The sequence below is a fragment of the Eleutherodactylus coqui genome, chromosome 7, assembly GCF_035609145.1.
Source record: "Eleutherodactylus coqui strain aEleCoq1 chromosome 7, aEleCoq1.hap1, whole genome shotgun sequence".
Taxonomy (NCBI): domain Eukaryota; kingdom Metazoa; phylum Chordata; class Amphibia; order Anura; family Eleutherodactylidae; genus Eleutherodactylus; species Eleutherodactylus coqui.
The window spans coordinates 84,959,941-84,983,286 of NC_089843.1; the positions used below are offsets into that span (position 1 = coordinate 84,959,941).

The 23,346-nt window shown below is 43.6% G+C and overlaps 1 protein-coding gene across 3 annotated transcripts in view; it reads right to left on the reverse strand.

The window, feature by feature from the left end:
- PPP2R2C (protein phosphatase 2 regulatory subunit Bgamma) overlaps positions 1 to 23,346 on the reverse strand; it is a 158,104-nt gene that overhangs the window by 113,288 nt on the left and 21,470 nt on the right. The window contains exon 1 of one of the 3 annotated variants that reach the window (XM_066573312.1): positions 3,379 to 3,472. The exons of the other annotated variants lie outside the window; for them this stretch is intronic. Within the exon in view, the coding sequence (XP_066429409.1) occupies positions 3,379 to 3,388 (10 nt within the window). The 5' untranslated portion in view covers positions 3,389 to 3,472. Of the gene's footprint in view, positions 1 to 3,378; positions 3,473 to 23,346 lie in introns of those variants that run through there. 3 annotated transcript variants of the gene reach the window in all.

Consider the following 23,346-nt stretch of genomic DNA (forward strand, 5'->3'; position numbering starts at 1 on the left):
GCCGAAGTCACCATTGACTGTGGCATCTAAGAGGTTATCTCCAATCTTGGACATTTATGCAAGGTGGTAGATGTATAATATAGCTGGCATCTGCAAATGATGGCACAAACAACTCCTAAACCTGTGCCATCAATACGTTGTAATAGCACGACGACTCACATGGAGGGCATGTAAGCTGAAATGTATTATTATGTCTTCTAGTGTGAAGAAGTTAAGCTAAAAATTAGGGCTCTTTCACACGAGCGTATATCGGCCGCCGTTTTCACGGCCAGTCGATATACGCTATGATCTGATTCATTGGATTCCAATAAATCAGATCACATGGCTGTATTCCCGCGGCGTAAAATGGGCCAGCTGGGCCAATATAGCACCAGGCCGAAAAAAAGTCCTGGAACTATCTTTCTGGCCGGAATACGTCGGCCGCTGCATGGGCTCCTATGGGAGTCAATGACAGCGGCCAGAGAATGGAGGTAGGAGGGAGTTTAGCAACGTGACTGCTAAACTCCTTTCCCCTTCTCTCCTCCTCTCTGGCTGTTTTCAATGGGAGGGAGCGAGGCGGAACTAAGCCCCCCCCCCCCATTGCTGGCTGCTGACAAGGGGCACCCATCCCGCTCACTCCCATTGCAAACAGCCGGATTGAAGGAGAGAGGAGGTGATCCAGCAAGGGCGAGGGAAGGGGAGGCAAAGGCATTGTGGCCTTGGCGTATATGTGCCGGGGCCGTGCCATCTGAGTGGGTGCACAAACGTTAGATTTGTGTGCCCATTCACGCGTTTCTGTGGCGTTGGGTGGGTGCACGTAAAAACGCCTATGGCCATGTGAAACAACAACTAGTTAATCAATATATATATATCTCCATCATTCATTCAGTAAACAATATATCAATTAGTCAATATTAGATCAGTCAGTCAAAAGCCAGTTAATATCTATCTGACTAACTGAAGAACTATTGTAGCTTCATAACATTCCTCCTAATTATACATTGGCAATTAAATTGGTCATGCACAGGACAATTTTCATTTCCATGATAATTAGCCTATGACTGAGGGCATAAAGTGCTTTTGATGATCAGACGTATTCTACATTACCAACATCCCTCATATCTAAGTGACTGATCAGCCTTTCTTTCTTCCACAGCAGACCACCGCTGTGCTAATGGTGCCAACAACACAAAAGTGTTTGAAGACAAGAAGATCTCTCACCAGCAATTACTGAACCAGGTACCGTTGGGTGCTCAGACCTTCAGTAGAATGGTCCTACACTGAAGGTATTGATTTTATGACCGGATTGGTATCCATGTATGCTACATACTAACATATTACTAAATTTTCAGTGCTTGTATATATAATTGAGGTAATACATTAACAAACTTGACTTTATCGAAATTTCCAGCTTTATCCCATATAAGTAATAAACAAGTAAGATACTTGGTAAGTTCATTGAATTTACAACTTACTAAAAGATAGTCACCACTTTTCTTGCCTATCAGTGGTTTACATTTTGTAGCCCAAACTACCTAAAACACTGAGCCTCAAGTCTAAAACTATCCCTATACTATAGATAACTGCTGGCTGAAAGTTATTATCAGCTAATTCTTACCATTAATATGCACAATCAGCCTGGGCAAACATGTATAATAATGTATATGGAGGAGGGAGATGGGCACATAAGCACCATTGCACATCATGATGTGTAGTATTGAGCAAACTGAAACAGAAGAACCATGTATTGGGTCAAATTTTGCTAAAAGTTTGGTTAGGTGAAAACCCAAACTTCAGACAGTTCGTCTTGGCTGACCCCACTAGAAGAGGAAGAAGAAGAGAATGAAGAAGAAGAAAATGTCTTAGGCTGCTCACACACAGCCTGCTCTTTACTACGATTAGTGCGGCGTTTCAAACGCTAACCGCAGTACAACGCTCCCATTAATTTCGATGGGGCTTTGCAGACCAGCGCTCGAATGCGGTGTTTCTAACACTGCTCTATTTTCACGTGTTTTAACACCTTTTACCGCACCTCATCACCCATCACAATGTTAAGCGCTGTAACATGTGCTTGAAAATGCTGTGTGAAATTGCGGTAAAGCGCCGATATTTTGGACACGGCGTTTTGTGCACACACGTGTGTCCGTAACAGTGGCCTTACTTTTCTTCCACTTTCTTTTCCTTCTTCCTCTTGCTATTCCTTCTTCCTTTTCCTATTCCTCTTTCTTCCTCACTTCCTTTTCTTCTTTCTTCCCTTTCCCCTTTCTTCTTTTTCTTCTCCTTCCTCCTTCCTCTTCTTCTTCCTTTCCTTCTTCTTCTACTTCATTAACTTTGCCTTAAAACAGCTCAAAGGCACTTAGATATACTCCTAGGTGACCTAAGAGTGTTATACAGGGCTTTTCTAACTCTTTGAAAGTGTTATACAACAGTTTTAAGGGGATTGGTAAAGTTCTAGTTTGGTTCGAACTAACATAGACTTTTGGCTGAAATTCTTGGGACCAGCGGAACTGAACTTTTGTAAAGTTCACTCAACACTAGTGCAATGGGCTTTATATTACCATTGGATATTACAGAACTACCATTTAATATTACAAAATTGCGTATTCACTAATTAGACTTTAATGAGTATAAATTGGGACTGAAAAAAAATTGTGCAGGATGTTTCTTCGAACAGCTAATGCGAATGTTTTTATACAACTTGCTCATTTTGCTCTTAAAGAGTTGACTTGTCCTTCAGAACAATATTAATTGAACACCCCACCCCTGTGACTATAGCAGGTGGCAGCTGATGAGAAGGCGCTTACTAGGCCTGTTCTTAACCTATACAACAAAGTGGCTTTGGCAAGCTTTTCCCAAATACCAATTTTCAAGCATCTTTACTAGTAGAGTATCTTCAGCTCTTGTATTGATACCCCAGGCTACAAGATAAAGCGGAGCAGCTCTCTGACCTGAGCAACTATGTGCAATAGACATCCAATAAGTATCTTGTTATATAATATTTCATTACATAGGTGCTTCCGAAAAACATGTATGAGTGTTATAGTTCTACTACACAAACTGCAGTCAATATTGCTTCCTACGATCTCAGATGTTGTCCAAACCAGACAACCAGATGAAATTTTTTAGGTCAAACGCTATATAGACATCTGTAATTCAAGGACAAGATAAACAAAAGTGCAAAGGAAAAGATGAAATAGACATCAAGTGAGGAAATTGGTCATCTAGAATGTTCATCTCAAGAAATCTCAATAAGTCTGTATGCAGAAGCAAATAAACTAGTCTGAAGCTAAAGTAGAAGACATAGAGAAGCTGGTTTTACAGTTGAAAGTAAAGAAAGATGAATGAACATACATATGTAGTATGGACTATCTCCCCTCTGAGGTGGACAATGGGACTCACCACAGCTCATATTTCAGCCCTTGTGAAGCGCAATGGGAAGCTGGGAGTTGGTCTCTCAGGATAGTCCACAATGTAGGACGAGCATACCTTTTCCACAGCCTGGGAGTCTCTGAGGCGGCTCTCTTTTCTCTCCTAAATTATAAAGATGGAAAGTTTCTTACCATCTTCTTTTCTGAAATGGGAGATATGTCATGCAACTAGGAAGCTATCAATGTTATGTATCAGGCTTAGAGGCGACGGTTTGGATGGAACCACAAATGTCAGTTAATACTCCCAGCCTCCAATGAAGCATGCCCTACAAGCAGCGAAAGTGGAAGATACCTTGAATTGTAACCCCATAATAGCTGTAGTCTATAATGATTTTCACTAGTCATATCAAACTATTATTCCCTATATGGCAGCCACGGTGGTCGCTTTTGTCTCAAACCCAAACACCCACTGAAAATCTTAATGATGACTGGCTCTCTTATACACTGCAAGCCTTCCAGTACAAGCAATAAGGACATAAAAAGAACACGACTATCAACAAATATCTCAGACTTCAGCCTTACTCTATGTTCTTCACAGCTTTTACTCCATTGAAATAATTGGGCTTGGCTATGCTCTTACTAAAGTACAAATTTATTGTTTACCAAGGCTTTTATCAATTATTGATTACAGTTTGAGAATTGCATCCAGAAGCTGGAAATTCTATGAAACATTTTTAGGTCTTTTTTCCTATCCCACCCAAAAATAGGAACATATTCCAGTAGAAGAATGTAGGAAAGGCATTTGTTTGGAAGATGGAGATTTCAAATATCCAAGGGTCCTTGTTAACCTCAAGTCTCTACATTGGAGCTTCATGGCTAAGACTGTAGCCAGTCTGTAGGCAACAATAATGACTAGGAAGAGGGCAATTACACCTTAGTTTTGTTACTGCCTGCCAAGAAACAGCAACATATGGAGCATGGTCAACACATATCTGGTAGACATCGCTGGACCATTTTCTTGTTGCTATCGGCAGTAATGGTGTTGGGCCAAGACTGAGATTTTTGTATGCAGTCAACTCTTGTTGCCGGTAATAAATGAGAGCTTAGAACATGATATCCAATTGATGGCACACGTTTGCATACAGACAATGTGTTGTGCCGCCCAAACTCCAAGCAAAGACCGATAAATAAGATGCAGCAGTGCCCTATCGGATCAATGATCAAGCTATAGAGTTCCTGTGCTTTTCTGCACCATAAAGAGCAAGCAAGTTATTCTACCATCAGAGCTAAGAAGTAGCGGAGCCTCCGGAGCTCACTCAGCCTGGCACTTTCTCCCTGTTCGTCCATCCTGCCCTTCACTGGCTGGTGGCAGCAGTAGCAGCTGCATCCCGCATGGAGTCCTGTGGTTCCCTTTCTTCCCTAACAAAGCCGCCGCTGCATTAAGGATGATGCCACCACCCATTTCCTCGCCTTCCCGATAATCCTCCTTGCAGGCACCTACGGTGGTTGTGTTACAAAAGGCCCTTCTGCCATGCCTCTCCTCCTGCCTGGCCAGCAGGTGCTCTCCCTCCTCATTCCGCCATCTGTGATTTGATAACTCCCAGCTAGCAGTGAGGCCAGTAAGCGTCCTCAATGCTAGCTGGGAGTTATCAATCACAGATGGCAAAGGGAGGAGGAAGAGCCGCTGGCCAGGCAGGAGGAGAAGCATCAGAGAAGGGCCTCTTGTAACACAACCATCAGCGCCAGGCAGGAATATCGGGGTGTTAGCCCCAAAACCATAGGAAGCTGACATTAATATAGGCTACTAGTGGAGCATGCCCACCAGAAGGTGTGTGTGCTGGAGCCAATGGGAGGCTTTTGGGCGTGACCTGGGCATTACCTCTAGCAGAGGCAGCCCAACCCATACTTCCAGTGTAGATATACTACACAAAGTACCATTGAACTATGGGCATGAGGGAACAGATGATTTGGATGGAAAGCAGAACAGAAGGTGCATCATGCTAGGACATGGGAGTTGGTGAGATGATCAACATCTCTACTTATCTCCCCACACTGTCATACAGCCCTCTGTAATAATTTCTCTTCCTCCAGACATATCACAGGTTTTCTATTCTTTTTAACTACTTAGAACTTAAAGTGAATGTAATAAGCAATGATACACTGTTTTTCATAGAATGGGCGTCAGGACCCATTTCAGAAGAACCTGCAGCTGAACAACAGCTGGGAGCAAGGAGGGTAAGTATTCAGATTTATTTTGTGTTTGCTTGACGATCTGGTTACACTGAAATGCTAGCTGCAATGACATTACAAAGGCTGATTAAAGGTTGGTGAATACTGGCAATGAGCTCATTCTTCCAGGAGAATTTATAGCACGTCAATGGGAAATAATGCCTTTTCTGTTAAATCCACCCTCAGCCTAATGTGTTTTTCCTTTTTTCAATAATCCGACATGCATACAAGTTATTCAGTATCATTTAGAAGTGCCTAATATTAGGGGCCTGGTCTAGGGTCTGATATTAATATTGAGAGCATAAATATATTTAGCCACACCCTGGAAAAGGTAAGTCTCATTTTTGCATTGACCCACTGCTTAAGTATTATTCTGTGAAGGGTTGTCATTTCTGCTCACATATAGCTCCCTCTGTAGACTAGCTTTTGTTCCTCCCTGAGTATCCTGCCCTCATTCCCACTTTATTAACATAAATACACATAATTACCATATGAATGTACATAGCCCAGTGTTTTCATAAGTACATTTCCCCTCAGTAGACATCCTTCCACAAGAACCATATATAAGCAGAGGCAGAGGCATACCTATACAGCTTGGGGTAAAAATTCTGCAATCACCACACTTAAAGGATGATAACCCAGCTTTTTTACTTCATAACAAATGCACAAATCAGGGATATGACACCAAACAAATGCATATCATTCTGGCTTCACGAAACCTATCTCATACAAATTAAACTAGATTTTGCCTGAAGAAGACCCCATTCGGAAGTCAAAACGAGTTACTTATGTTACCCGTGTTGGAGAAAAAAAGTGGTTTTTCTGTGAAGAAAGCCTGGCATTACATGTGCCAATGTCCCCTGAGTAGTGCTTACCCACTGATGATCATGTTTTGTATGGTTCATTATGGCATCCCGGTGTCAGTTCCAAGGAAAACACTTTCCCCAGTAGGACCAGAGGACTTTCTCCAGTAGGACCAGAATAAGGCTTGCAGCTAGAGATGAGCGAACGTACTCGGTAAGGCCGATTTCGCAATCGAGCACCGCGATTTTCGAGTACGTCACTACTCGGGTGAAAAGTACTCGGGGTCGCCAGGGGGTGGGGCGTGGTGTGGTGGAGCGGGGGGTATCAGCGGGGAACAGGGGGGAGCCCACTCTCTCTCCCTCCCCTCCCCCACTCCCCTCTGCAACCCCCCGCTCACCCACAGCGCCCCCGAGTACTTTTCACCCGAGTAGTGAAGTACTCGAAAATCGCGGTGCTCGATTGCGAAATCGGCCTTACTGAGTACGTTCGCTCATCTCTACTTGCAGCCCTACCACTGGGTTTATATTACCCACCTCAATGTGAGGTTATGTGGTTGTGCTCATCATTAGCACAACCAGACCAGGGAAGAACATTATCTATCTGTTGTATCATTCTTGTTCTCCTAGAATATCTTTGATATACTACACCCCTCATCTTCCTTGTTGTCTCTTCCCAAGGATGCTTCTGAATTCTCTTAGGCATCAACTTCTCTAACGATAAGCAATATTCTACATCAAGCTTGTTCCAACTTTCTCAAAGAATGGCTGATAGATCAGCTTTGTTGGGTGGTGTCTTGTCATGGAACTATTTTTTAGGTTTCACCATAAATTTTTAATCTGAATAAATTCTAGACTGTTTGTTGGCCATGTGCTTGAGTACGTATGCCTTAAAGAAAAGCTTTAAAGGGGTTTTCAAGGATTTACAACATTAGGATAAACCATCAATATCAGATTCGTGGGTGCCGACACTCATCTTCCCTGCCGATAAGCTGTTTGAAGCGGTGCGGGACTGGAGTGAGCTTTGCAACCTCTTTATTGTTTACATTTTTCTGAACACCCTTCGCCATACATTTAGTATAGTCTATAGTGGGTATTGCAGCTCTGCTCCATTCAAGTGAATACCAAGCACAGCCACTACTAAATACATAGCATGCAGTTGTACAGAGACTGCAGCATTTGCCCCCTTCAAACAGCTGATCAGTGGAGGTGTTGAATGTCCGACCCTCAAAAATCTTATGTTAGTTGTATTGTGATCCAAGAAGCAGTACAAAACAGAACTGCGTGGAGTGGGCTGATCCATAAAGTGTCCAAGAGTTGGCCCCAACTAAATGGATAATGAGTAGAGATGAGCGAACCTGCTCGGATAATGCATTTACTCGAGCGAGCATCGCTCTTCTCGAGTAACTGCATTCTCCTCTGAGCAGGCTCGGTGAGGCAGCGGGGGGGGGGGGGGGTAGCGGGGGGGAGACTGAGAGAGATCTCTCTCTTCCCCCGCTATCCACCGCCACCCCCCGGTCACCCCCGCCGCCCCCTCGAGCCTGTTCAGACGAGAGAATGCAGTTACTCGAGAAGAGTGATGCTCGCTCAAGTAACTGCATTGGCCGAGCGTGCTCGCTCATCTCCAATAATGAGAGATAAACTGTAATCCAAGAAAATCCCTCTAAAAAGTTTGCTGTGTAACAAGATGCACTAAAGAAATTAATTAATTTTCAGGAAACCTGCTCTCCATCAATGAAATGAGAAAAGTGGCAAAAATGCATATGTATATTTTGTGTACTGGCTGTTTTGGCTTCTGCCTCACTGGTTTTATTTTTGCGTACCTTGATAAAGAAGATGGGGGGGGGGCAGGCTGAACTGAATGGACATTTGATATTTTTCAGCTTAGCATACTATGTAACTATATAATTGCCATCTCCGCTGGTCCTTTACCACGTATCACAGAAAAGGGTAGGAAGATGTGTCTGTTTCTTCAGGCATCATCTTAACATATCTTATTAGAATGGCACGAGATGAATGTTCCCTCATCATCTCCTTGGCCTATGCAGATTGGTGATTCATTGGTGAATATTCCATTCAATCATGCATCTCCCATAAATGCTTCTCTTTAGTCCCCTTGTTTTCTTCTCTTTGGGTGTTAGCGCTGGTTCTCATCTGACTTCTCTATATGTAATTCCCCTTTCATTCAGGCGATTGTTTTACAGTTACAGTACGTCACAAACATTTGACTTCTGTTTCCATCCATTTCTTTTTTTTGCTTTGTTGAGCATTTTCTATTTCCGAGGCATATTAATTTCAGTTTTCTATACTGACACTATGATGTTTTCCTTGGTCTACCCGTACATTCCCTTTCAGAACCTTCCCGTTATGTTTATACTCGCACACAGTTGGGAACCACCAACCTTTTGTGTTACACTCCATGCTGGATTTCCATTTTGAAGGAAGTTTATAATCCTTTCCGTTGTTGCAAATAATGACTCTCTTGCTGAGGGATAAGTTTTCTTTCAATAAAGGTACCTTTACACAGGACGACTGTCAGACACATAAGCAGCCAAAGACCGTCATTGCAACTATCACTCTTGTGCTTTCACACAGGCGCAATAGTCTGCCGGAGAATAGAGGTAGAGCGTGCCGTGATCTCTCTCCATGCGGAGTAAATAGGGGGTCCTTCTAAGATTGGGCGATACCTTTTTACACTGAGTGAGAACTTGCTCAGTAGTAGCCTAGTGAGCTGAAATGGACTGACTAGTGACTACTGAGCCGCTTCTTGCTCAATGCCTAGTTGGGTGCCGTATCTTCACAGGCTGACAGTCGCCCATAATCGCTCATTCGAGTAATTATTCAGACAACTATCGGCCTGTGTAAAGGTACTTTTAGCCAAGACCCACAACTTCATAAACTCAGTAAACATCGCCTTCTAATGGCAGACAAATTTGCATCATTGCCTTGTGTTGTAGTTGTTTTAGAAAAGCAAATTACAAGGTGATTTAATATTTTTTTCTCAGCAGTGAGTGGTTCCATAATCTCATATGGCGTTAAAGGGCTTGTGCCATAATTGAACGGTATTCTGTATCCAAAGCATAGGGGGATAGCTTTCAGACTGGTAGCGGTCTGATCACTGGGACTCATAACAATCCTAAGAGCAGGTGATCATCTTCTAAGTGTGGTAATTCCATAATTTTTGCCAGTGATTGTAGGCAAACCTGACCCTAATAAAAAAGATAAAGGGATTGCTCAGAACTTTATTTTTGATCACCTATCATTAGTATAGGTCTTTAACGCTTTCCAATCCAATTTGTATTCTGGTTTTCCTAGGGGGCTTACTCTTTTTCTGCTGTTATACAATGGCGCTATATGCTGGCTAAAGCCAGTAATGCATGAGGTGACATGTTGGATAGGCTCCAACAGCAGAGAGGCTGGCAATATACAGTAAGAGAACCCCCGACGTATGTCTTCGAGCATCGGAGCTGTACAGCCTTAAATCGTAATGTCTTCAGAGGTCAGACGGTGGATTGGAAACGGTTAATTGTTGATCAGTGAGGGTCAACCACTTGGGATCCCGACTGATCAGCTGTTCACCGGGCCCTGTGTCATTGTAAACAGATCCGGAAGTAGACAACTCTGTCCATAGTACAATGGCCGGGGTTGGTATAGCAGGAGTAGCTCTGCTTGCATTACCAAACCAGGCCGCTGCACTACAGATAGAACTGCCTACTTCTGGCTCTGTCTGCAATGATAGCTGGCTCAATATCTGCTGATCAGCGGGGTTCCCAAGTGGCCGATCCTCGCTGATCAACACTTAAAGACCAGCTGATCCATGGGAATCGCAAGTGGATCACCCCCGCCAATCAACTATTGATGACCAACCTGAAGATAAGCCCCAACAATAAAATCCTGGAACACTCTGTTAATATTTGTCACACTGTACAGAGAAACCGATGCATTTTACATTGGATGCACTGTGTGACACTGCGTGGCTCTAGCTGCAGCCATTACTACTGCCTGTCATAGCACCAGTCGGATGATTCTGTTTCATCTGTTGGCAGGATTCCTCTCTGAATTGTTTGTCAGCATTACTGAGACATGTGGAGCCGTTTCATATTTTATATCAGTAATAAAGAATGAAAGCAAGCAGAAACAAATCATGCTGCATTATGCACCCAGCACTGAGCATTAGTACAGACTATATGCAAGTCATCGCTGGAATTGTACTCATTGAGATTCTATTTCATCCTCCACTGGCAGGATACGGCTACTTTATATCTGCTCTGATTGCATCTGAGGAAAAACTGTTTCCTCTAATACTACGCATTCAAAAAGTATAAAAACTGATGGACAAAAAAGAACAATTTACTAAACTGCAATATATCAATCTCCATCTCTTCTATGGTGTCGTTCAGATCACTGTCGGGGGTTCAGTTTGGAACCTCTGTCAATGATTTCCACAAAAAAACTGGGCAAAATAATGCAGCAAGCTGTGCTATTTTGTCCTGCCAATACAAGCAAAATGCTGGACTGCTGGCTGGAAATCAAGCAGACCCCATTATAATCAACGAGGTCCATTTGGTTCCGTCATGACAGATCTGTCTGGCCAGGGCATGCCGTTTTCCTGCAGAGCAGGAAAATGGAACCTCTGAATGCTGATATGAACAAGCCTAAGAGCTGCAATCAAAATTCTGCAGGCTTCTTCTTCTGCTTATACACATCAGATTAACAGCAGTAGCATCTGCCGATTTAGGTGAGGCCAGTAGACCAACAAATGTCTATGGAACCTCCTGATTCATCCTCAATGGCAGATTTCAAGGAAAGAAGGATGAGTCAGTCTGATTTTAACATACCGATTAGAGATAAGCGAGCGTACTCGCTAAGGCAAACTACTCGAGCGAGATTCGGGTGCCGGTGGGGGAGAGCGGCGAGATGTGGGAGTGAGCAGGGGGGAGCGGGGAGGGGGGGGAAGGGGGGGACTGAGAGAGAGATCTCCCCCCCCCCCGTTCCTCCCCGCTCTCCCCGCTGGCATCTTTTGAGACGAGCGGGCAGGTACTCGCATAAGGCACTATGCCTTAGCAAGTACGCTCGCTCATCTCTAATACCGATCCTTTTAGTTCTCAGGGGAGATAAACTGTCACCAGAGGAGGCAGAAATAATTGGAACACGTCATTTGCGTTATAATGCAGTCAGTTTACACGCGTAGATAAAATTATTAACATTTTTTCATCAATCGCTCATTCACTCGATCATTGGTCTGTAGGATCTCTCGGTAGCCAACCTTTGTTAATATGGCTTTAAAGATATTGCCCCTGTTGCCTTAGATTGCGGGAAGTGTAGTGTTTGGATCAAGTACTGCACCATAGTTTGATATAGCAAACACATCTTTCATGTAGAAGTGTGCAGTACATTGAATAATCACAAGAAATCAGCTATAGCTATAGGGGTTTATTCAGATGACCATATGTGCAATTGCGCACACTTCAGCACAATGCATTTCCAGACCCAAGTGCTAGAAAATGCAAAGCAAATATCAAGATAGTCCTGAATACACTATTGTACAAGAAATGATGTAACTCACAACAAGTTGCAGAGTGTAGGATACTTTATTCACATCCAGAGCGGCAGTCAGAATTCTGCTGGCTTTTCTTAGAGCTTCATCAGACAATTGTTTTTGAGCGTGTAAGATATATGTGCGCAATGCACAAAGAATAGGACCCATTGATGTCAATGGGTTCATTCTCATTAATGTTTTTTATGTGCACATGCAAAAAAATAAAGCCTGCCCTATCTTTTTGCGTATTGCACAGCAAAGGCCCCCAGTCCATGGGAGGTGCGCGAATATGTGTGCAAATGCGCAATTCTGTAAAAAAACAGAACACATTTGGACCTCATTAGGTTGAATAGCCTTTAAAATCAGGGCGGGGGTGTTTTGTGCACACATGTGTGCAAAAGTACTGCGTGCCAATAGATGCACAAATCTACCTTGTTCACAGCGCAAATGCCTTGCGCTCAAGAGTGTGCAATTGCGCATACGGTTGTCTGCATAGGCCCTCAGTCTGGGGTTCTGACTTCAGGATTCAACACCCTTCTATCTCTACGCTTATACAGATGCAGCCCCTGTTGGTTCAACTGTAAATGTATTGACTGCTCTAGGTACTGTACCATAGTTTGATGTACAACCCCAATTCCAAAAAGTTGGAATGCTGTGCAAAATGTAGATGTATATATAAAAAGAGCATGTTAGAGAGGCAGAGTCTCTCAGAAGTAAAGATGGGCAGAGGTTCAACAATCTGTGAAAAGCTGTGTCTAAAAGAAAATGTTCCTCAATGTAAAATTGTGAAGACTTTGACTGCCCCATCTTGTACAGTACATAATATCATCAAAATGTTCAGAAAATCTGGAAAAATTCATGTGCACAAGGGACAAGGTTGACGGTCCATATTGGATGCTCAAGATCTACAGGCTCTCAGGTGTCACTTCATTAAAACAGTCATGATTCTGTAATAATGCAATGTGTTATTGCTCTCAGTAAGAGAAACCAAGTAATAGTAAGAGAAACCAAGTAAGCCTGTAGCTACGATACCTTTTAACCCCTTTTTTTTCCCTTTTTGTTTTTCCCTCCCCCCTTTAAAAAAATCATAACTCCTTTATTTATCCATCAACGTCGCTGTATGAGGGCTTGGTTTTTTGCGGGACGAGTTGTAGTTTTCAGTGATGCTATTTAAAGTACCATATAATATACTGAAAAACTTTTAAAAAAATTCTAAGTGGAGTAAAATGAAAAAAAAAACGACATTCCGCCATCTTTCAGTGCGTTTTGTTTCTACGGCGCACAAACTGCAACAAAAACAACATGATAACTTTATTCTATGGATCAGTACGATTGCTACGATATCAAACTTGTATAGGTTTTTTTACTGTGCTACTGTTTTTTTTTTTCAAACACATTTAATTTTTTTCAATTATTTTCTGCTGCATCTTCTGCGCGCAATAGCTTTTTTATTTTTCCGTCGACGTGGTTGAGCGAGGGCTCATTTTTTGCTGGATGTCCTGTATTTTCCATTAGTACCAATTTGGAATACATACAACTTTTTGATCGCTTTTTATTGCGTTTTTTTTTATGAAAGACAGGGTAACTGAAAAAGTGCATTTTTGGCGTTCTTTATTTTTTTTTCGGACGACGTTCACCGTGCGGGAAAAATAATGCACTACTGGGCCAAAATTCATATAAAATGGACTGAGGCAATATTCAAAACTGTTCTTTGATCAGATGAATCAAAATGTTAAATTCTTTTTGGGAACCACGGATGATGTGCCCTGCAGTCTCAAGAGGAGAAGGACCGTTCAGCTTATTATCAGTGTACAATTCAAAAGCCTGCATCTTTTATGGTGTGGGGTTGCATTAGTGCCTATGGCATGGGCAGCTTACACATCTCGAAAGGCACTATCAATACTGAATAGTATATAGAGGGTTTAGAACCACATATGCTCCCATCCAACATCTCTCTCAGGGAAGGCCTTGCATATTTCAGCAAGATAATGCTAAACCACATACTGCATCTATCACAATACCATGGCTTCGCAAAAGAGTCCGGTGATGAACTGTCCGCCTGCAGTCCAGACCTTTCACCAACAGAAAACATTTGATGCATTATGAAATGAAAAACTCGGTAAAGAAGGTCTGTTGAGCAGCTAGAATCCTCTACAGATAAGAATGGGGCAACATTCCTCCCCCAAAACTCCAGCAATTGGTTTCCTCACTTTCTATACAGACTGTTGTAAAAAGAAGAGGTGATGCTATACCATGGTATACATGGCTCTGGCCCACCTATGTTGACATCTGTTGCTGCCATCAATTTCTAAATTAGTTGATTTATTTGAATGAAATGGAAAAAAAATGTCTCTCTTTCCCCTTTTGACATGTGTTCTATTGTGAATAAAATAGGGCTATATAAGATTTGCAAATAATTGCACTCTTTTTTTTCCCTTACATTTCTTAACATTTCACACAGTATTCCAACTTTGTTTTGGATTTGGGTTTGTAGATAACACCATGCGGCAGATTTATTAATACTGTATTAAAGGGGTTGTCCCGCGAAAGCAAGTGGGGTTATACACTTCTGTATGGCCATATTAATGCACTTTGTAATGTACATTGTGCATTAATTATGAGCCATACAGAAGTTATAAGAAGTTTTTCACTTACCTGCTCCGTTGCTAGCGTCCTCGTTTCCATGGAGCTGACTAATTTTCGGCATCTAATGGCCAAATTAGCCGCGCTTGCGCAGTCCGGGTCTTCTTCTTTTCTCAATGGGGCCGCTCGTGCAGGATGCCGGCTCCGTGTAGCTCCGCCCCGTCACGTGCCGATTCCAGCCAATCAGGAGGCTGGAATCGGCAATGGACCGCACAGAAGCCCTGCGGTCCACCGAGGGAGAAGATCCCGGCGGCCATCTTCAACCGGTAAGTAAGAAGTCACCGGGACGCGGGGATTCAGGTAAGCGCTGTGCGATTTTTTTTTTAAGTCCCTGCATCGGGGTTGTCTCGTGCCGAACGGGGGGGGGGGGGGGGTTGAAAAAAAAAAAAAAACGTTTCGGCGCGGGACAACCCCTTTAAATTTAGACAGCTTAGTCAACAATAAAAATAGGGCTCTTGCGTCACTTCCTTACAGCAGCGAGGCTTTGGCATTGGCGGAGCACTAGTTCCCCAACAATAGTAGAATTTGTCCAAGACTTAGGCGACCTGAGACATATGGAGGAACTGATGGCGAAGATCACCCAGAGTATGGGGACTTGCTGGGAAAATGGATGGCATGGTCCCTTTTCCTGGAGACAAGGAGATTCCACGAATTCTTGGACTAGGTGAGCCAATATGGAAGTGGGCGCCCCCTTTGTAAGCATTTGATGATATTCCTCATCCCTCTGTCCTTCTTCCTCCCCACCCTCTTTTTTCCCCTCTTTCTTTCTTGATACTTTCCTCTCTCATCCTTCTTTTCCACTTTTCCTTTTATATACAGACAGGCCATTGTTGAATATATTAAGTGTTAATTCTAGCCAGTGTCAAACAGGCACTACACAGGACAATAGACATTGAGTCTGCATTAATGCTGTTATTACAAGCGGCAACGGAACCCATTGGGGTCTCCCCCTAGGGCTCCAGCCGAAAAAGCTCACAGCTAAAGAACTATCATTTAAACAATTGAGGTGCTGAGAGTATACCTGCCGCCTATGTATATGCTGAATAGGTGCTATAGTTTTGAACACAGTATGATGTATACATGTGCTGTTAAATACTAATAAACCAGTTTAAACATAAATTTTGACAGCTTAGAACTAGACTAGGCACCAAATCATTCACAGCGGCTCATGCTTCACAATAAATTTGGTGCATCTTTAGACACTTTAGCCTAACTATATGCCACCATTTTTTGCACATTATAAGCCATAACCATCTGAGCAAAACTAAGGGTCTAAGGGTGCTGTGGACTTTGTCGCAGATTTTGCAGCAGATTGGCAGCTGAATTCACGCTTTCAATTGAATTCAAATTGGAGGAATGAAATCTGCACCAAAATCCACAGCAAGTCAGTTACACGAGAACACACCCTATAAAACTCAATTCACCCGATCAGTTGTAGGGTTGGTTCTATAGCTAATTTGTCTTTTTCTCTTGAAGAAAGTATTGGCATGTAGCTCATGGGGGATGCTAAAGTATACAGTCCATAATTGCCAATATGGTGCCCTCTGGGAGTGGTCCTAGGGCTGAATGCCTGTGGGATACTGGACATAGGTGACCAAGACTGTACAAGGTCTTTATGGAATATCATTTCATTGTTCTTGCTCTTCTCTCAGTCCTTGACTTGTTAAGTTGCCTGATGAAGGAGCCTTTGTGCTCCGAAAGCTTGTAATTATAAATTTTACTGGTTGGCCAATAAAAGTATCACTTCTGCAATACTTTTTCTTCTTTTATGCAAGAGAATTTAACATCACATAGATTCATTTAGGCAAATAAACATGTTTTGTACGCATGCAAATTGTTTACAAATGAACTGAGCCTTGATTTCCTTAAATTGTTCTATTATTAAAGTGTCCGCCCTAAGGGCTTCAACAGATGGGTCTGTTTTAGATAATCACGACCTTTGATTTCAATGGTTTTGTTTTTGCTATCGGGATTGTCACCTGTTAATCGTACGGGTTAGAAAATATAGAGAATCCTAGTAGTATAAATGAAACCATTAAAATCAATTGTTTCGTTTTGTCCCATTATGGCCGCATAACGGAACTAAAACATGACCATGTGTTTAAGCCATAATACTGGTTAGGCCTCATGTCCACCGGGAAAATCAGGCCCGCTGCGGATTCTTCATGTAGAATCTGTAGCGGGTCCCTCCTGCCCCGCGGACATGAGGCCTAAAAATCAGAATAAACTCACCTGCTCTGGACGATGCAGATCTTCCTTCCTTCGCGGCCGGATCTTCCTTCATCGGCCCGGCGGATGTGCTCAGCACGCCGGCAGCGTGTCGCGCGCATGCACCGGCCACATTCGCTGGGCCGAAGAAAAAAGATCCAGCTGCGAAGAAGGGAAGAACCGCATCGTCCAGAGCAGGTGAGCTTAATTCTGGTTCGGGTCTCCCGCGGAGATCACATCTGGACCTCATTAGGCTAAGTAGCCTTTTAAATCACGTTGTGATGAAGCATGCACATTTGTGCATACACTCGTGTCCAGGGGCCCTAACAACAACCAAATTATGTCTCTCTTGTGGAGTCTAGTACAGCACCGACGCACAGTGGACCATGATGAGATTTTAGATCAGTCCGTTTTTCAGGTCATTTTCATCTATTAACATTTTACAGGCACTTTTTTTCGCACACAGTTTCTGAGTGACAACGTTTATAAATGCATCTAATTATATTTCGCAGATGTGACTTATATTATAAAGGCAGAAGGCATTATAATCTAATACAGAATCATTTATTGCCCAAGTACTGCCGCTTCTTATGTCTGCCAGCTCACTACATTACAGCCCATTACTCCTGTGAAATCTGAAAGATCTTATAATTTTACAGTAAAATGCCAGCAATTTACAGTGACTCAGTGACTGGCACCGCTGAACAAGGGTCCTGGCAGGGCTGGGACCTAGAGTAGGCATTGGCAGGCAGTGATAAGGAGGCCATCTGGGATGTAGTGAGATGAGATGGTGGAAGATGGGACATTCCCCACTGTGTACTGACAGCTCTCGTTCTCCTTTCCATGCTAATGATTCTATTGTACCATTTCCTTCCCCAACGAATTCCTCCACCATCCCATACTGTCCCCAATGTTTTTAGGACTCTGGAGAAATCCCCATTCCTCATGCTTCTGCTATGTCCCCCAACCAGATGAGACCTCCTCAACTCCCCATCCTTCCCTATCGGAGGCTCCTGCATGGTTCTATTATTTCTGGAGTGTACAGAGCTATTATTTGAGCACTAACTGGCAGTATTATTTGGGATGTGTATTACAGTATTTATGGACTGTGTAGTAGAATTTGTTATACACTGTATGGCAGTCTAGGATCTCTGGTTTCCAACAATCTCCAAAAACATATCAATAAAATTGTCCTTATTAAATATGTGAAAAATAGGCCAATTAGAAGAATATTGGGAACAAGGACAGATAGTATAGTTACATAAGCAATAAAGAACTAAATTAAGAGGTGGAGACTCTCCAAACTCATTTAAGCTTGTTCCTACCATTTTGTAGTGATTGTCCCAAAAGCAACTTCTATGACACTAGCGTAATTATAAGGGATCAGAGGCAGCAGGTGCACCTGGGCCCAGGAGCCTTAGCGGGCTCATAAGGCCTCTCTTCTTCATATATGGACCACAGTACTATGAATAAAGCATTATAGTTGGGGGTCCTGTTACAGGTTTTGCATTGGGGCCCAGGAACTTCAAGTTACGCCTCTGCATTAAGGAGTTAAGAGAAGTTGGGGGACCCCAAGATAAACTTTTGCACCCGGGCCCATAAGCCTTTAGCAACGCCCCTGTTCTATGACATGCCAATCAAAAGTTATAAAAGTTTGATTGACAATGGCCAGCCTCTACATCTTCATTGAGTATGGGAACGGGAATGGTCACTCTTCATTGATAGAATTTTTTTGGTTCCAAACACATGGGATCTTACGCTTTATTAAAACCTTACCAAACTCTTATAAATAACCGACACAGACACCCATATTGGATAAAGAAGGCCGCAGTGTTTTTTAACGGGGTTACAAACATTTGGGGGGAAATGTAACCAATAATAACCATAACACTTGCTGTAAACTCTGTTTTACAGACCCAAGTTTATTAATCAATCAATAACCACAACAGTTCATGTAAACTCTGTCTTACAGACATGAGTTTACCACCACCAAACTCTCCCCAAGTTTACCTGCCCACCCGCCTAATGCGGGTGACAATCCCCCATTAACTACATCCATCCATCATGTACATAAAGCTCCCAGATCCCATGAGGCTTTCCCTCCTAACTGTCCCTCAAGCCTTACAGTACTAGTTGTGTGAAACCCTAAGTGTAAAGTTAGGTATATACAATTCTGCAGCCTCGGAATGTAAACTGGGGTTCTCATTCACTGATAACGAGCAAATGTCTTGAAAATGGCAAGCAATTAAAACACAAAGGGGAGATTTATCTGATGGTAAAAAAAAGTACATTTTGGCACACACCACATTTGTACGTAATTTTGTGACTTTTTACATTTTTCTGTCACTCTTCCCACTTTTCTACTGGGAACCTGTCACTGTGGCTATGTGCACCATAAACTAAGTTATGGTGCTCACAGAGCAGATTCCCAGGAGATCAGTGAGGTATTTTTTATACTTACCCGCCTCCTGATGCCCCTGCTGTTACTCCTGAAAGTTGGTGTGCAGACCATGTAATGCACTAAGGCCTCATGTCCACGGGGAAAATCAGGCCCACCGCGGATTCTCCATGCAGAATCCCGCAGCGGGTCCCTCCTTTCCCGCGGACATAAGGCTAAAAAGAAGATTAAACTTACCGGTCTGGACGCTGCGGATCTTCCCTCCATCGCGGCCGGATCTTCTTTCTTCGGCCCGGCGGATGTGCTCGGCACGCCGGCAGCGTGCCGCGCGCATGCGCCGAGCACTCCATTTTTTTTGACTCCCGCACTACCGCGCCGGAAAGCAGAAATTCAGGTACGGGTGTTCCGCAGATACGGACGGCTTCCATAGGCTCCCATAGAAGCCTGCAGGAGAGCCGCACTAAAAATGGAGCATGCCGGTGTTTTCCCGCAGACGGAATCCGCAGCTCAGGGAAATATGACATCCGCAGGTATTTAACTACCTGCGGGTGTCCAATGCATCCCTTTGGGGCGCGGATCATGCTGCGGGAAAAATGCTGCGGATTTTAAATCACATTTTCCGCGTGGACATGAGGCCTAAAAGCTATAGACTATGTGTGCACACTCCCAGAGAGATCAATAGGAGTGTGGAGCTTTAAGTCGGATGCATGGTCCATGCGCTAGCTTTCAGGGCTGATAGCGGAGGCACTAGGAGGCGGGTAAGTATAAGAAATACCTCAAGGCCATGTCAGACGAGCGTATTGTAACACGTCTGTAATACAGATCCATATTGTTACAGATAACCTTACAACCATATGTCATTAGTATTTGATCTGTTTTTACCTCTGTATATTTTATGTTTTAGTGAGAAAATACTGATCTGTATTTACCCAATAGAAAATAACAGAAATGTGGGGGCAAATACACAAAAAATAGGTCATGCTCATTAAAAAAAGAAAAACGGCCGTGAAAAATACGGCCGTGAATAGATACATAGATTCACATTAGCTCCGTATTATGGTCCGCAAAACATGGAAAAATTCTCAGCTCCAAGCGGCCTAATGAGAAGAGTGTGGCCTCCTAAGGCCTGAAATATTTACTGGTGTAGATTTGCATTTCTGGCCCACAGTCAAAGATGCGCCAAACTTATTAAGAGATGCACACCTCTCAATTAATTTGATGCATCTTTCTCCAACTCATAGCTGCTCAATACTGCTGTAGGATCTCTAATCTTAAGTAAAGTCCCTCCTAGGTTTATTAGAAAGTTATACAACTTTTCATTTATACACCTAGGGGCGTAACTATGGGGTATTCAGGGGATGCGGTTGCACCCGGGCCCAGGAGCCTTAGGGGGCCCATAAGGCCTCTCTTCTCCATATAGGGAGCCCAGTACTATGAATAAAGCATTATAGTTGGGGGCCCCGTTCCAGGTTTTGCATTGGGGCCCAGGAGCTTCAAGTTACACCTCTGTATACACTAATTATGCTTTATTAACCTAAAACCGGAAAACGCATTTAAAGAAAATGACTACTAATTATAAGAAAAGACTAAAGGATTTTTTTTCTTATTGAGTTATATTATTTGCATAAAATTCATGTTGTTGGAAGCCCAACAATTTTGAGAATGATGGGGGCCCATTTTCGTCTGGGAGTTGATCACACTCTCTACTTTGTCCTTTTTGTAGGTTGCAGTTGCTGTACCTCTACCAATGTGACTTTTATGGTATGTAATTAAAAAAAAAACTATTGTATTTTAAGTTGCTAGTTAAATGAACACTCAAGGTAAAACATGCCAGATGGATTCTCTTTTTGGTGTCCATTGATTCCCTGAGTCATGTTTTGGAGGTTCGTTTAAAATGGAAAATCCTTTGCAGTTATTGGTGCCGAAATTGGTGCAGTCTTGAAGGGGTTAATGTAATGTTTTCTACTTTGTAGTTCTACATTTCAGATAAGGCCAGACAGTATTCTTTTTTTTTTTGTCTTAGCAAGAAAAGGGAGAAGTACAATATTGTTCAGGCTCTTCGTGACTAACAAAGGGGAATAATTGAATCTTCCACAGTGGGAATTTTCAAAAATAGCAGAGCAGATATCAGCAGGCTCGGTGTTGTATAAAAAGGGATTCTTGAGGGCACGTAGACAGTTTCTAAAAATACTTAGACAAAAAGACGAATTCACCAACAATTTGCAGTAGCAATTCTATTAAGGATGGTTGTAAGGGAAATAGTGCGGAGAGTCAGCATGATAGATTTTTATTACATCTGCAAAGACTAAAATATTTACCCCAAACTTTAAGGCCCCCTGTCCACGGCCGGGGCTCACCACAGAGAATCGCGCCAATCGCAGTATGCCACGATTTGAATCCCACGAGCAGAGAATCGCTATGATACTCCGCTCGTGGACGCCGATGCTGCGCTTTCCATAGCAACGCTATGGAAAGCTTCACAGAGCGTGATCCTCGCCTGTGGACAGGCAGCCACAGTGCTGGAAATGTTTCAGCCCCCTCTTTAAGGCCAAATACACACAGGCGTAAATTCCATGGCGGGATTTCCCGCAGAATTTCTTCCCGAGTCCGTTGCCATAGGATTGCATTAATGCTGCAATTTGACCACGTGAAAACTCTCGTGGTACACAAATCGCGGCATGTCCTATTTCTGTGCGAGCCTCGAGAAACATCACTGGTGACGCGCCAGCTCTGGACTGCGCATGTGCGGCTGTGCGACAGCCACCGCAGAGCGAGACGCCGGCAGGAGGCGATCCACAGGTCACTACAGGGGCACGGCTCGCATCCCGCTGCGAGAATTCTCACAGCAAGACCCGACCCATTGGTCTGCAGGAGGCCTAAGGCATTCTCCATTATTGGAACAAAATTACTACTGTGTTTTGTGAGGTACTGAGGGGCGTAGTAGTGGATGGTCGCTACGTCGCCCCTAGGTTCTGGTATTATGCCTAGGGGCACTGGAGGAGGCGTATGAGAATCCAGGAGGGCAATATAGTCTCCAGCAAGTAGTTTCTGGAGATCTTCCTTTAAAAGTCTCTGGGCCTGGTTTTTTGAAATGGATGTCAGGTTGGTAGTGGGGCCATCCATTCCACCTCCTCCACTCCAGGGTAAGCGCGAGCTCAAGCAGCACAGGTGCTGAGGCTGAGCCAGCAGGAGGAGGTGCATAAATAGTAGGTGCACTGACACAGGGGGGGATTAAGATGGCTGCTGGACCCTGGCAGCCTGTGTTACCTGCTGGAGACAGAAGCCCTGCTGTGCGCTGCACCTGCTGAGTGCGACCTGATCAGGCTGGGACGGCCTGATATCTGTATCTTGGGACTATTATTTTGTTTGCCTGAAGCTAAGGCTGAACTTTTGTGTTGCTGTTATGGACTAAAATAACCGCAGTTCACGCCTGCTCTTGGACTGCATCCACTGGTTTCCGTCTCTGAATGCCGACAAACCCGCACTCTACCGAGCTGTCCTCCCACAGTTTATTAAAAAAACACCCAACACTCACAGGATAAATTGACCGCCCTGTGTAAGAAGTTTTCTCATGAAGAGTATTCCTGTCCATATGTCCAGTTAGGGCATTTAAAGGAAACCAGTCATGACTTGTGAGCCCCATAAACTGTGTTATGGGGCTGAAAAGATCAGGGAACGAGGAGTCAGGGGAGATGTCTTTTATGTTTACCGGGCCAACCGCTCTTGTGGTGTGGCCCCCTGAAGTCTAGGCATGCCAGCTGCATGACTCTTTTCAGTCCACTTTATGTGTGCGTTCTCCCATTAGCACTCCCACAGAGCAGACTGAAAAGAGTCACACTGCTGGCATGCCCAGACTTCAGGGGACCAGAGCGCAAGAATGGGGTGCCCGGTGAGTAAAAAAGCACAGCTCCCCTGACTCCCCATTCCCTGTCCTTTGAGCCCCATAGCATAGTTTAGGGTCCCCCTAACCCTTTTCCATCCCAGTGTCAGACCTCATTCAACATTCAGATTTCCCTGCATAGCTCTGATATCGGGCGAGGTCCGACACATGTTTCTAACACTAGGCAGGACAACGCAGCTCCGATGTCGGAGGCTGTTCTGCATATCTGTATTACACTATGCGGGACAGTGCAGCTCCGATGTCAGAGGCTATTCTGTATATCTATATTACACTATGCAGGA